The sequence below is a fragment of the Eptesicus fuscus genome, chromosome 11, assembly GCF_027574615.1.
Source record: "Eptesicus fuscus isolate TK198812 chromosome 11, DD_ASM_mEF_20220401, whole genome shotgun sequence".
NCBI classification, from domain to species: domain Eukaryota; kingdom Metazoa; phylum Chordata; class Mammalia; order Chiroptera; family Vespertilionidae; genus Eptesicus; species Eptesicus fuscus.
The window spans coordinates 51,708,493-51,721,903 of record NC_072483.1 but is presented as its reverse complement, the minus strand read 5'-3'; the positions used below and the strand labels follow the sequence as shown (position 1 = coordinate 51,721,903).

The window sequence follows — 13,411 nt, the reverse complement described above, 5'->3', positions numbered from 1 at the left end:
TATATTAGACCCACTAGGATAATCTCTCTGTTTCATTTATTTATTTGTTTGTTTGTAAATATGTTTTTATTGATTTCAGAGAGAGATAGAAACAGTGATGAGAGAGAACCATTGATTGGCTGCCTCATGCACAACCCCCTCCTGGGGATTGAGCTCACAACCTGGGCATGTGCCCTGAGTGGGAATCTAACCGTGACCTACTAGTTCACAGATTAGCACTCAACCATTGAACCACACCAGCTGGGCCCAATGTGTTCTTTAAGTCCTAAAAACAACATCAAAATTCAAGAGTTGAGAGATCTCTCTAGTAATTCTCTGTATAAGAAGAGAGAATAAAAAATGCAAAATCTGTAAAGTAAGAGATAGCACGACTTATTTAAGGGTCAAAAAAATAGGTATGTCTGGCATTTGTAATAGAGAGGAAGTAAACTTTCAGAATCAAGGTAAGATCTAGATCATGGAGAATCATGGATAAAAGTTTGAATTTCATTTTGGGTGAAATGGGAAGCTTGTAAAGGTTTTAGTGGAAGAATGGCTTGCAATTTAAGTTAAAAGGATCATGAGTGCTGCTTTGTAGAGATTAAGAGGAGGACAAGAGTAGAAACGGGGAGGAGACTATTATAGAGGTAATCTAAAAATGGAAGATGAGTTGGATTGCCTAGTGGCAGTTGGAGATGCGTAGATGACTTGTAAATGTTTTGGAAGTAAAACTGAGATAGTTTGATGGGAAAAAGTAAGAGGTAAGGGAAAAGGAGGAATCAAGGTGGTGATTCTAGTTTTTTTGGTTTGACATGGAGGAAGGATAGGATCTTTTTTTAAATATATTTTATTGATTTTTTACAGAGAGGAAGGGAGAGGGATAGAGAGCTAGAAACATCAATGAGAGAGAAACATCCATTAGCTGCTTCCTGCACACCCCCTACTGGGGATGTGCCGCAACCAAGATACATGCCCTTGACTGAAATTGAACCTGGAACCCTTCAGTCCGAAGGCCGATGCTCTATCTACCGAGCCAAACCAGTTAGGGCAAGGATAGGATTTTTTTCTTAGGGATTACTATAATAATTTTTTTTTGTCTCTTTAGTCTTTAGTGCAAGGTATATTTTCAAATTGGAACTCCTGGAGCTCATAAAATTTTAACTTTGTAGGTAGAAAAAAGAACCAAAAATAGAGTGCATATGTATTACAGAATACTAGTAAATATCTTGCCATTTTATTTTCCTTTGGAAATCTTTTGGATTGTTTCTTACTTTAGGTCTAGTAGCAGACTTTATAATGCTGTGCTACTTTCTCTCGTTTTCCTTGTTTTTTTTTCATAAAAAGATGGGAGAAAAGAAATTTAGAAAGGGAATTAGCATTACTATACTAATTTTAATGGCTACCCACACACTGTGATTTACTGGATCTGCTGTTACGATTCAGAAGACTTTTTTTTTGCAAATCATATACTAATTGTTTTTAAAAGTAGAAAAATTTCAATTCTTTAAAAATGTTTGTTTTTCTTCATTTTGATCTTTCTACTATTTTGAGTATGAAGCTTTATTATTCTTACTTTGTCCCCTGACTGTTCTGCATCACCTGCATCTAGTATTTCTTGGCTGGTTAAGCTTCAGAGCCATTTCTCACTTTGTCTCATTCATGTCAGTGACCTGGTTCTCAACTGCTGCAGCTTCTATTTCAGTGAACTTTTCTCCCTTGGAAGCATAAACCAGTTACCCAACAAAGAATAGAATTGTCCTTCTGATTGATGACAATCAAAAAAGCATGAAATAAAATACAACAACGTGAAAGTGGATGTTGTGCTAGATAGAAGGAAGACTTACCAAAGGACATTTTCTTTTGTGTGTAGTGTTAGTATTGCTCAAGCTTATCCCTGGACTCGTATCCTTTGGAAATAAAAGTTTTGAGGTCTGGACCAGGGTTTGTTTAAAGAAATGGAGGCAAAAGGAACAATAAAATGTATTGCTTTACTTATCACTGTCTTCATTGATTGCACAGCTTAGAAGTCCATTCAATAAGTGCAAAATGTGACTGCTATCTCTTCAGTCCAGGTTTTCCAAATACTTTTACTGGACTGAGAAGTCATGGATTCAAGGCTAAGCATATATTGCATAATCATAACTGTTTCAAAATGGTCTTTTATGATAGACTAGAGGCCTGGTGCACGAAATTTGTGCACGGGGAGCGGGGTGTGTGTGTGTCCCTCAGCCCAGCCTGCACCCTCTGCAATCTGGGACCCCTTGATGGATGTCCGACTGCCCGTTTAGGCCCAATACCACCGGGATCGGGCCTAAACGGGCAGTCAGACATCCCTCTCACAATCCAGGACTGCTGGCTCCCAACCACTCGCCTACCTGCCTGCCCGATTGCCTGATTGCCCCTAACTGCCCTCCCCTGCCGGCCTGGTCACCCCCAACTGCCCTCCCTTGCCAGCCTGGTTGCCCCCAACTGCCCTCTCCTGCAGGCCTGATCGCCCCCAACTGTCTTCCCTTGCAGGCCTGGTCGCCCCCAACTGTCCTCCCCTGCTGGCCCAGTCACCCCTAACTGCCCTCCCTTGCCAGCCTGGTTCCCTCCAACTGCCCTTCCCTGCCATCCTGGTTCCCTCCAACTGACCTCCCCTGCTGGCCTGATCGCCCCCAACTGCCCTCCCCTGCTGGCCATCTTGTGGCGGCCATCTTGTGTCCACATGGGGGCAGCCATCTTGTGTGTTGGAGTGATGGTCAATTTGCATATCACCTCTTTATTATATAGGATTACTAATCCTATATAATAAAGAGGTGATATGCAAATGGTCATTACGTTGTGAAGTGTAATGACCGACCACATAATGACCCGATCACAGATCAGCAGGAGGGTGGGGCAGTGAGCTAAAGGAGGGGGTAGGGCAGCAAGCTATGAGGGGGATCAGGGGTTGAGCTACAGTAGGGCAGGGCAGCGGGCGGAGAGCTACTGGAGGGCGGCAGCGAGCTACTGGCGAGCTACTGGTGCACGGATTCGTGTGCAGGGCTAGTATCCTACCTAATAATAGAGTAATATGCAAATTGACTGCACCTTCGCTACGCCTAAGCCACGCCTACCAGCCAATCAGGAGCAAATATGCAAATAAACCCAACCAAGATGGCTACAGCCAGTGAGAGTGGGAGGGAGGCTTAGGTTTCCACGGTAACAAAAGAAGCCAAGCTTTCCACACCTCCTGTTGCCGGCCTAAGCCTCCACTCAAGGCTACAAAGTTTCAATTATAGAAGGTGAATTAACTCCAACAGAAATCGCTGCTGGCCGAGGAGCGAGGAGCGAGCATCAGCCTTGGCTTTGCTCCAGGCTACAAAGTTTCAATTGTAGAAGGTAAATAAATTCCAGATACCAGGGCCTCCTTTTGGGTTGCCAGGGGGTGTGGCCAGCCTGCAAACCACCACAGGCCCCTCGCTCAGGCCGCCCCACACCCCAAGGGAACCCCCACCCTTCAGGGCAAACCAGTCAACCCCCATCCATGCACCAGGCCTCTATCCTATCTAATAAAAGAGTAATATGCAGATTGACCATCACTGCAACACACAATATAGCTGCCCCCATGTGGACACAAGATGGCCAGCAGGGGAGGGCAGTTGGGAGGCACCAGGCCTGCAAGGGAGGGCAGTTGGAGGTGATCAACCCTGCAGGGGAGGGCAGTTAGGGGTGACCAAGCTGGCAGAGGAGGGAAGTTGGGGGCAAACAGGCTGGCTGGGGAGCAGTTAGACATCAATCAGGCTGGCATGGGAGTGGTTAGGGGGTGATCAGGCTGGCAGGCAGAAGCGGTTAAGGGCAATCAGGAAGGCAGGCAGGTGATCAGTTGGGAGCCAGCTGTCCTGGATTGTGAGAGGGATGTCCAACTGCCTGTTTAGGATCGGGCCTAAACGGGCAGTTAGACATCCCTCGAGGGTCCCAGATTGGAGAGGGTACAGGCTGGGCTGAGGGACACCCCCCCCCTCCATGCACGAATTTTGTGCACTGGGCCTCTAGTATTTTATAAGATGCTTTGAGGTTTAATTATATCTTTTCAGGTTGTAATATGGAGGAACTTGCTGTGATTTCAACCTATTGTTTTTCTGCCTTTCAGATTCAATAATATATTTATATGTCTCTGATCTTTGCAACTCGTACTAAAATTGAAATTATAGTATGCTGAACTTATTTCATAGGAGTATTAAGGCTATGCTTAGTGAGGTGGAAGAGGTTACAGTTAAATTTTTGTATTTCTACATTATGCTGGCAGATATGCATTACCTTGAGAGTTGGTTCATTTTCTAAGAGTGAACAACCGTGAAGCTTTGTCTCTATCTTGACAGACTCTACAAGCAACCTTATAGACTTTTACTCCTAGATACCCTATTCTTACAGATTATAACTTTCTAGAAGTTTCATTCGCTGTAAGATCCTTTCAGAAACCAGTTAGCATAAAATGTTGACCCTCCCATAGGATTATTTTCCCTGTGTTTTTTCACCCTTCTTTTTGCCTCTTAAATGGGGTTATTGGAGTGAGGGAGGGGATTGTAAGCAAAAGAACTGAGGAAAGTGGTCCTATTCCTGTTTCGTATGTTTTCTTGTTTTTCTGTCACAGTGATTTTCAACCTTTTTCATCTCATGGCACACATAAACTAATTACTAAAATTACGAGACACACCAAAGAATAATCTTTAGCCAATCTGACAAAAAAACAAAAAATTAAACAGGTATAATACTGATTTACCGCTATTATTGTGTTGGCTGTTGACATTTTTTATTTGACAGTGTAAGGGGAGAGGTCAGTGCTCAGGTATTGCATGTTTTACAAATTCTTGTGCCATACCAGTATGCTGTGGCATACTTTTTGAAAATTGCTGTTGTACTAAATTGAAAGCCATTTGAGGATAGGGCTTTAATATTGTATAATTTTTATTCCACTTTCACACTCCTCCTTCTTCCAACTAGCTAGTAACATATTTTCTCAACCCAGCTAGAAGGTTGAAAAACATAAATTGTAGCTTTTTACACTGATAAAAACAGGTACTTTGCTTGATCTCAGCCAAAAGGCTAAGAAGTGATCATTTGTAGCCTTTTGAAGAAAGTTAAATATTTGTTTCATGGCACTCTAATAAGAATACAAAGTATCTCTCATCAATTATAGTTGGCTTTTAAAGGAGAAGATATCTGTGAACATTTTCTGATATTTTTACTCAAGGAGAATACAGTTGACTCTTGAACCAGGTGGGGTTAGGGGCAATGACCCCCCCTCCACACTCCTATGCAGCTAGCAATCCACATATAGCTTTTGACTTCCCAAAGTTTTAATTACTAATAGCCTACTATTTCCAGGAAGCCTTAACAATAACATAAATAGTTGATTAATACATATTTTGTGTGTTATGTGTATTGTACTGTTTTTTTAAAGTGAGCTAGAGAAAAGAAAATGGTATTAAGAAAATTATAAGGAAGAGAAAATAACATTTATTGAAAAAAAATTCCACATATAAGTGGACCCACATAATTCAAACCTGTGTTGTCAGAAGTCAACTGTATTTACTTTGGTAGGTAAGAAAATCATTTTGCAAGTATTCCCTTTGCAATATTGATAATACTTGAATATTGATAGATATTCACTTGATAGAATTTTATACTTAAAGTATTATGTACTGAGACATAATTAAGAGACACATCCCATTCTTTGATTTGAAGACTCAATATTGTTATGAGATCAGTTTTCCCTGAATTAATCTAAAAATGTGTGATCATAATAAAAATAACAACAATACTTTAATGAAAAAATAAGCACCCAAAAATAGTCTTGGAAATTCTAAAAAAGGAGAAGAATGAGAAGCAGAGGTCTACGAGGCATCAAATTCATTATAAAACTTTATTAATTAAAAGTTTGGTACAATGTATAAATAGAGACACAGACCAAAGAGACAAAGAATCCAGAAATAAATCCCCAAAGGATTTTTTATGTATGGTTTTTATATATGACTAGAGGCCCAGTGTGCGATTGAAATCACGCAAAGCGGCACCCCGCCTCCTGCCGTGTGAGGAGGCACCCCGTGGGTCACCAGGCCAAGAGGTGCTCCATGCACCTCCTGGTGACCGGTTGTGGTCGTGATGCCATTGATACCTTTTCCCTTCCTTCCCCACTGCCCTGAGCTAATGTGCATGAGATCGCCTGAACGGAACTGGGGCCCTGTATTGTGTGCAGATTGCGCTCCACAGGAACCTGCCTGATCCAGGGAGTGTTGGGGTCATTCACTGTGGGAAAGGCTCGATTTAAATGAAGCCCCTGCTTAGATAGGCCCTGGCTGAGCCGTTTGCCGTTTGCAGAGGGTTTATCATCCCTTCTGGCTGTTTTCTTGGAAACCACAAACTCAAGATAGCAGTGGACTGCTGCATCCCCTTATCTGAAACCCTGCTTCTCTGGCACTGCGGGCAGGCCGGGACCCACGCCTGACTTGTGCAGCGCCAGCCGCCACGGGAGTCAGGCCAGACGGGCACTGCGGGGGGGCGGGACCTGCGCCTGACTTGCAGCGTTCCCCGGGCCTCCTGCCTATGTCCACTCCGGGGCCGCCCGAGCCGCCGCACCGGCTCGGGCAGGCCCCCCTGTCTCTGTCTCCGTTTCCACTCTGGGCCTCACCTGTGCGCGCAACCTCCTTCTGTCCAGTTGTGACCCATTACGGTGTCCTAATTTGCACATTATCTCTTTTTATATATATACTAGAGGCCCATTGCATGATATTCATGCAAGAATAGGCCTTCCTTCCCCTGTCTTTGCTCCCGTCCACCTGGGAGCCTCCAAGTCCCCACTCTTGGGCCGCCCGGGAGCCGCCAAGTCCTCGCTCTAGGCCGGAACACCACTCCTGTAGCTCCCCCTGCCCCCCTCCCTCCCCCTCATAGCAGGCATCCCACCCCGGCTGGTTGCTCCATGCCTGCATATGCAAATTAACCTTCCATCTTTGTTGGGTTAATTTGCATACTCACTCCTGATTGGCTGTGAGTGTAGCGGAGGTACGATCGATTTACATGTTTGTCTATTATTAGGTAAGACTAGGGGCCCGGTGCATGAAGATTCATGCACGGGGGGTGGGTCCCTCAGCCCGACCTGCACCCTCTCCAATCTGGGAGCCCTCAGGGGAGCCCTCTCCAATCCGGGAGTTTCTGTCTGTCTTTGCAATCATATGAGTGAATTGTCTGAAGACCCCAACCCAGTTTGGTTTGTTGCTCACAGAATAATAGAGGCTTTTTTTTTTCTTTGTTTCATTGGTGGAGATTTCCTGGAAGTTTTAGGATATCTTCCCTTTAATTTTACCTGTACACTCTGATTTTACTTATGTCTCTGACCTTTGCTTTCCCTCCATCCCCCACCGCAACAGTATCTTGCTCCAGGCTCACTTTGCTCTAGTGTCTAGGAGATCTGTCTGCCACCAGAACTATGATACCCAGCATTCCTGGTGCTCCCTGCACTCTGGGCTTCCGCTTCCGGTCCTGGGGCTGCCACCAGAATTATTCCCAGAATTCCTGGTGCTCCCCACACTCTTGGTTTCCCTTTCCTGCTCTGTCTCCGTCCCACGGCCTCCTGCTCTGCCAAGTCCTCCAAGCCGCCAGCTCTCCCTCTCTGCTCTCCGTCTGGTAGCTTGGGGAGCCAAGTTCCCCAAGCCGCTCTACTCTCCACCAGTTCTCCGCCTGGCGCCTGTGTATGCAAATTAACCCCACATCTTTGTCAGGCTAATTTGCATACTCCTGATTGGCTGGTGAGTGTAGCGGAGGTACGGTCAATTTACATGTGTCTCTTTTATTATATAGGATATACATAGAGATGACATTTCAAATCATTGGGGGGAAATGGTGTTGAGTTATACTGAAAAATAAAAGTTAAATTTAAATGTAAAGCTTGATGCCTGCCTTATATCAAAATAAATCATTCTTTTTCTGTCTGAATTTGAAGGTTAGTCTTGCAAAACCTTTGATAGTTAAATAAACAGACAAAATAGTCAATATAGTTTTAAATATTGAGACCTATATATTTTTAATTTTTAGTTTTATATAGTATTGAAATCTCACCTAAAATCATTTTAATAAATTGGATAGGGCTTATGTGGTTGTTGGAAAGAGAGCACTTAAGTTTGGCAGAATGAATGAATGATTTCTCTTTAAGCCCCGCCTTCTCTGTGTCATTGATGGGACCAAACTAAGAAGTTTCTGCCTATAGCATGTATGTCTTATTTTTATTGTGATAAACAAGGCTTTATTATACTTTGAGAAGTTTCTCTTGCTACCTCTTTGTGAGATAAGCAATTTTTCTTCTCTGCTTCAACTCTTTTGAGTCCCTGCATGATTTCCATTGCTTTTGGGAGCCCTTCCACATATTTTGAGGGTTGGGTTTTAGCGATATCTTAGTTTTACCAGAAAAGGAATTTTTGTTTTTTGGATTATTTCTTGAAGAGGAAGGGGAAATTTTGATTGTCACTGTTCTCAAAGTAGGAGTCAGTAATGGTATCTTCAATGTCTCCAGAAAATATGTTGCCACATTTTCAAAAATTATATTTAATTTGGAGAGAAAAACCTTTCTTGGGATAAATAAAACATAGATTCCTGATGGACTTTAATTATTTTTCTAAATTTAATTTTTAAATGCCATGAATTTCATTTAATTTAGCCTTAAAGAATAACTTACATGTTCTACACTTTCAAGTCTTGAAGACTTGACACATGGAAATTTGATAGCTCACTTTCTCCTGCAGTAGTTCTGATCAAAACCAAAGGGAGAATTTATTGCCTATGATGGTGAATTAATGAGTTTTATTTTGAAGTAAGGGAGTCTATTTTAATTCTTGTAGTTTATATACTTTGAAAATTACATGTTTGTTTTTTTAAAATACGTTTTTATTGATTTTAGGGAGAGAGGAAGGTGGAGAGAAAGAGAGAGAGAGAGAGAGAGAGAGAGAGAGAGAGAGAGAGAGAGAGAGAGAGGGAGAGAAAGAAACATCTAAGTGAGAGAAGAACGTTAATTGGTTGTATGCACCCCGACCAGCTATCAAATTTGCAACCTGGGCATGTGCCCTGACTGGGAATCGAACCGGCAACTTTTTGGTACATTGGACGATGCTCAGTCAACTGAGCCACACCGGCCAGGGCAAAAATTACATATGTTTTTAAAAAAGTATCTACTCATTTAAGAAAATTTACTGATTTACTATAGAATTCCAGGCACTATCTCTGTGATTTCTTCTCTTGTGTTCTCTGTTTTTGTTCCCTGTACTTTTTTTCTAATTCATCTCTCAGCTTGCCACTATTTCAATTTGTTTGAAGTGGAGGAATATCATGGGATTTTTCTACTGTTGTGGGATCCTTGAGGTTATGAGCCTTATGTTTAACCTCTTCTCTCATCGTCCTTTCCTTGATAAGGATAATATTCAGGGATTTTTTAGTGTTTAGGTAGCTGTTCAAGTACCATGTGGGAATCTGGTGCTGGTTATTTCGTGTTTTCAGATCATAAAAGTAAATAACAATATAAAAAACAAGTATTAGTTATCTGTTGCTGTGTAACAAATTGCCCCAGAATTTATTAGCTTAAATCAACAAATATTTATTATCTTTTATAGTTCTTGAGGGGCAGGAATGTGGGAGCAGCTTAGTTAGGTGGTTCTGGCTCAGGGTCTTTTATTCATATACAGAGTGTACAAATTTCATTTAAGCTGCTGGCTGGGGCTATAGTTATCTAAAGGCTTAACTAAGGCTGGAGAATTTACTTCTAAGCTCACACATGTAGTTGTTGGCAGGCTTCAGCTCCTCACTGGCTGTTTGCCAGAGACCTCTGTTCCTTGCCACAAGGGCATTTCTATAGAGTTCCTTGAATATCCTCATGTCATAGCAGCTGGCTTCTCTCAGAATGAGTAATCCAAGAGAGAGAGAAAGATAGTGAGTGGAAAAGGAGGTCCAAGATGCAAGCTGTAGTCTTTTATAAGGTAATCTTGTTGTGACATACTATCCCTCCTGCCATGTGCTATTGGTCACACAGATCAACACTGATGAGAGAGGACTACACAAAGATGTGAATACCAGGAGATAGAGTACACTTGTGATTGTCTTGCAGGCTGACTCCCAAGAATAGCAATAATATTTTAGGGTAATGAACTCAGTGCCATACTTATTTGAATTCATATTCAGATACAATATTTCTTTTATAAAATGATGAATAATGTTTGTATACTTAGTCTGCCATGTTCTATGGAGAAAGATATTTTGCTATGTTTACATTAAATTTAAAAGATGACCTTGACAAATTTGTGATTAGGATCATTCTTTGATTTTCTTTTCAGTACTTGTAATATTATTTACTGGCTTCCTAATGCAGGGTTTAAACAATTATCCTCATAAAATCTTTGGAAGGAAGTATTTAGCTAAATTTACTCATCAATGTTTATTTGACTTTATTTCCCTCCACATAGCTTATTCTATTAGTTGAGAAGATCCCTCCAATGTTAAATAATAGGGAAAGAGTAGCTACTTACTTTTGTATAATGCTCTGGATTTTAAAAAACATGTTTTTCCCTTAATGCATAGGATAAATATATTCTTGGAGTTGATACTTACTTAGTACGAAGGGATTCTAAATTTTGTTCCTAATCTTTTGTGGGGTTCATTGACCTCTTTGAGAATGATGAAAGCAGTGATCTCTCCAGAGAAATGCATTTATTTACACAAAGGCAATTTTGCAATTCAGAAAAGCCTCAGAAGGCCCATGGATTTTAGATTGAGAACTCTTTTGAAAGCACAGGTATACTTCTGATGTCTCTGAAAGAAAAGGAAACAATGAACCTAACTCTAATGAAAATGTGTATTCGTTTTAATTTTAAAATTAAATTTACTTATTCTAATGATTTTGCTTCTAATTTACTTATTCTAATGATTTTTGTTTCTGAATTTTGCCACCTCTATAGCATCTGGAGCATAAGAACAGTGCTTATATTCTTCTTTTCCAAGAGAACAGAAAGAAATAGTAAGTTGAATTTCTAAGTTTGTATAAATACTTTAGAAAACTCATAGTGCATTGGTTTGTAATTAAATGGCAGGTTATGAAATGTTATATGGAAATGACAAACATGGTAAATATTGAAGAGTTGTTTACTGTGAAGCATAAGAAAGGTTATGAATGATCAAGATGGTTCCACTTTTCATTTGTGTTATTTCTGTCTTGTTCATTTAGAATTTTCATTTACACAAAACAAAATAATTCATTTATTTAAATCAAGAGAAATTATATTTGTTAAATTAATCTTTATAGAAATCTTATGTTATTATGGAGTAAAATACAGTTATATATCTTTTTATTTATTTTATTAATTGCACCATTCTCTGTAACCTCACAGCCCCTAGGCTTTTGTTTTTATTGAAATATGCAAATTATGATAAAATAGTCTGTATTTGTTCTGTATGTGTACAGATTTTAAGGATTTTCAGATCTTAAAACTATGAGCTATAATTAACCAAAGATATGCCAATTTAAAATTTTTTAAAAATATATATTTTATTGATTTTTTTATAGAGAGGAAGGGAGAGAGATAGAGAGTTAGAAACATCGATGAGAGAGAAACATCGATCAGCTGCCTCCTGCACACCCCCCACTGGGGATGTGCCCGCAACCAAGGTACATGCCCTTGACTGGAATCGAACCTGCGACCTTTCAGTCTGCAGGCTGATGCTCTATCCACTGAGCCAAACCGGTCTCGGTGCCAATTTAATTTTTAATAAAATTTATGTGACTTATTTTTTCTTGTTTTAACTTTTCTTTTTCTGTGTGTTTTGTTTTTTTGTTTTTACTTTTCATTATAGAAAATTTCAAACATATATAAAAGTAGACTGAATAATATAATGAACCCTCTTATAGCTATCATACAACCTAAACAGTCTTTAACTCATGGTCAATCTTGTTTCATTTTTACCCCCACTTATCTACCTTCTGTATTATTCTGAAGTATATCCCAAGTATATCTATCCATAACAGACTTTTAAAATAATTAACACAATACATTATAACAGCTGAAAAAGAATTTTTAAAAATCCTGAGGTTAACATAGGGTAATAACATTACATAAGTTTCAAGTGTACAACATTGTAATTTGATATCTGTATACACTATAGTTTGCTAGCTACCAATAGTCTAGTTTCCATCATCACCATATATTTGATCCTCCCCCATCTACTTCCCCCCTGGAAACCACCAATCTTGTCTGAATCTGTGAGGTTTTTTTGGTTTTGTTTTGTTTGTTTGTTTCTTTGAAAAGAATTCTTAATATTTTTAAATATGAGAGTATTAAATTTCTAGTTATCTCATAAATATAATTTGCTTTAAAAATATTTCGTGTGTTTGACTCAGGATCCAGATAAGGGTCATACAGATATATTATATGACTTTCAAACTGCCCTACTTGCTTATTATTTGAACACAGTTGAGGTTCTGTGGTCTAGCCCTGACCATTCCTTGCAGGCTCTCCTGATTCATTTGATCTCTTTCCCAGTCTACTTGTCTGGGAAAACCATACCCTCTTTAAACATAATTATATGCTTAATCAGTGACTGCCAAAACCCTGTCCTAGTTAAAAACATTTATATGCTTAATCTATGCCTGCATCAGAAAAGCTAAATTTGTTAGAGGAAAATCATACAACATGTTGACCAGACTTATTGCAAACACCAATGTACACTCAACATTGCACAGTCTTATTTTATAGTTCCCTAGTAGATTCACGGTTTTCCTTTTTGAGAGCATTGTTTGAGATTGTATTTTTCCTCAAATTTCTAATACCTACCTCTCTGCCAAAACTGCAGAACCAAGCCAAAATAAAACCAACCAACTAACAAACTAACCAACCGAATAAAAATTCAGAAGCCACAAACAAAACCACACAAAAATCTACCTGGCCACTCTCGCCTGATAGTCTCAGTTTATGGAGAAAATAGATGTAAACAGATGGGAGCTACCTCTGCCACCGAACATATTGTTAGCTCCATCTATTACTAAGTATGTTGTCATCCTTCATGAAATTCTGGAAGAATGACTTTGATCATGTATGTGGCTAAGCCTCCATTTATGCCCTGGATTCTAGATGCTCTCTGGCCATCTCAAGAACTTTGCTCTTATAATTACCCTTTCCTAGAATTATCCTCTCTTTTGCATCACCTGTTTCTGTTGGATATTCTCTATTGGCATTTAATTCTGCCTCAATGCAATCATCTAGAAAGAAAAAGCAGAGATACATTGATGTGAGAGAGAAACATGGATCGGTTGCCTCCCACACACTCCCTGACTGGGGATTGAACCTGCAACCTAGGTATGTGCCCAGCCTGAGAATCGAACTTGCAATTGAAGTGGGACAACACTCCAATTAACTGAGCCACCTGGCCAGGGCTATATAAC

General features: G+C 40.1%; 1 protein-coding gene across 3 annotated transcripts in view; it reads left to right on the top strand.

The window, feature by feature from the left end:
* Nucleotides 1-13,411, top strand: part of LNPK (lunapark, ER junction formation factor) — a 77,441-nt gene that overhangs the window by 9,129 nt on the left and 54,901 nt on the right. For all 3 annotated transcript variants that reach the window (XM_008138533.3, XM_028140922.2, XM_054723461.1), the window contains exon 5: nucleotides 10,935-10,993. In XM_008138533.3, the coding sequence (XP_008136755.1) occupies nucleotides 10,935-10,993 (59 nt within the window). The remainder of the gene's footprint in view (nucleotides 1-10,934; nucleotides 10,994-13,411) is intronic.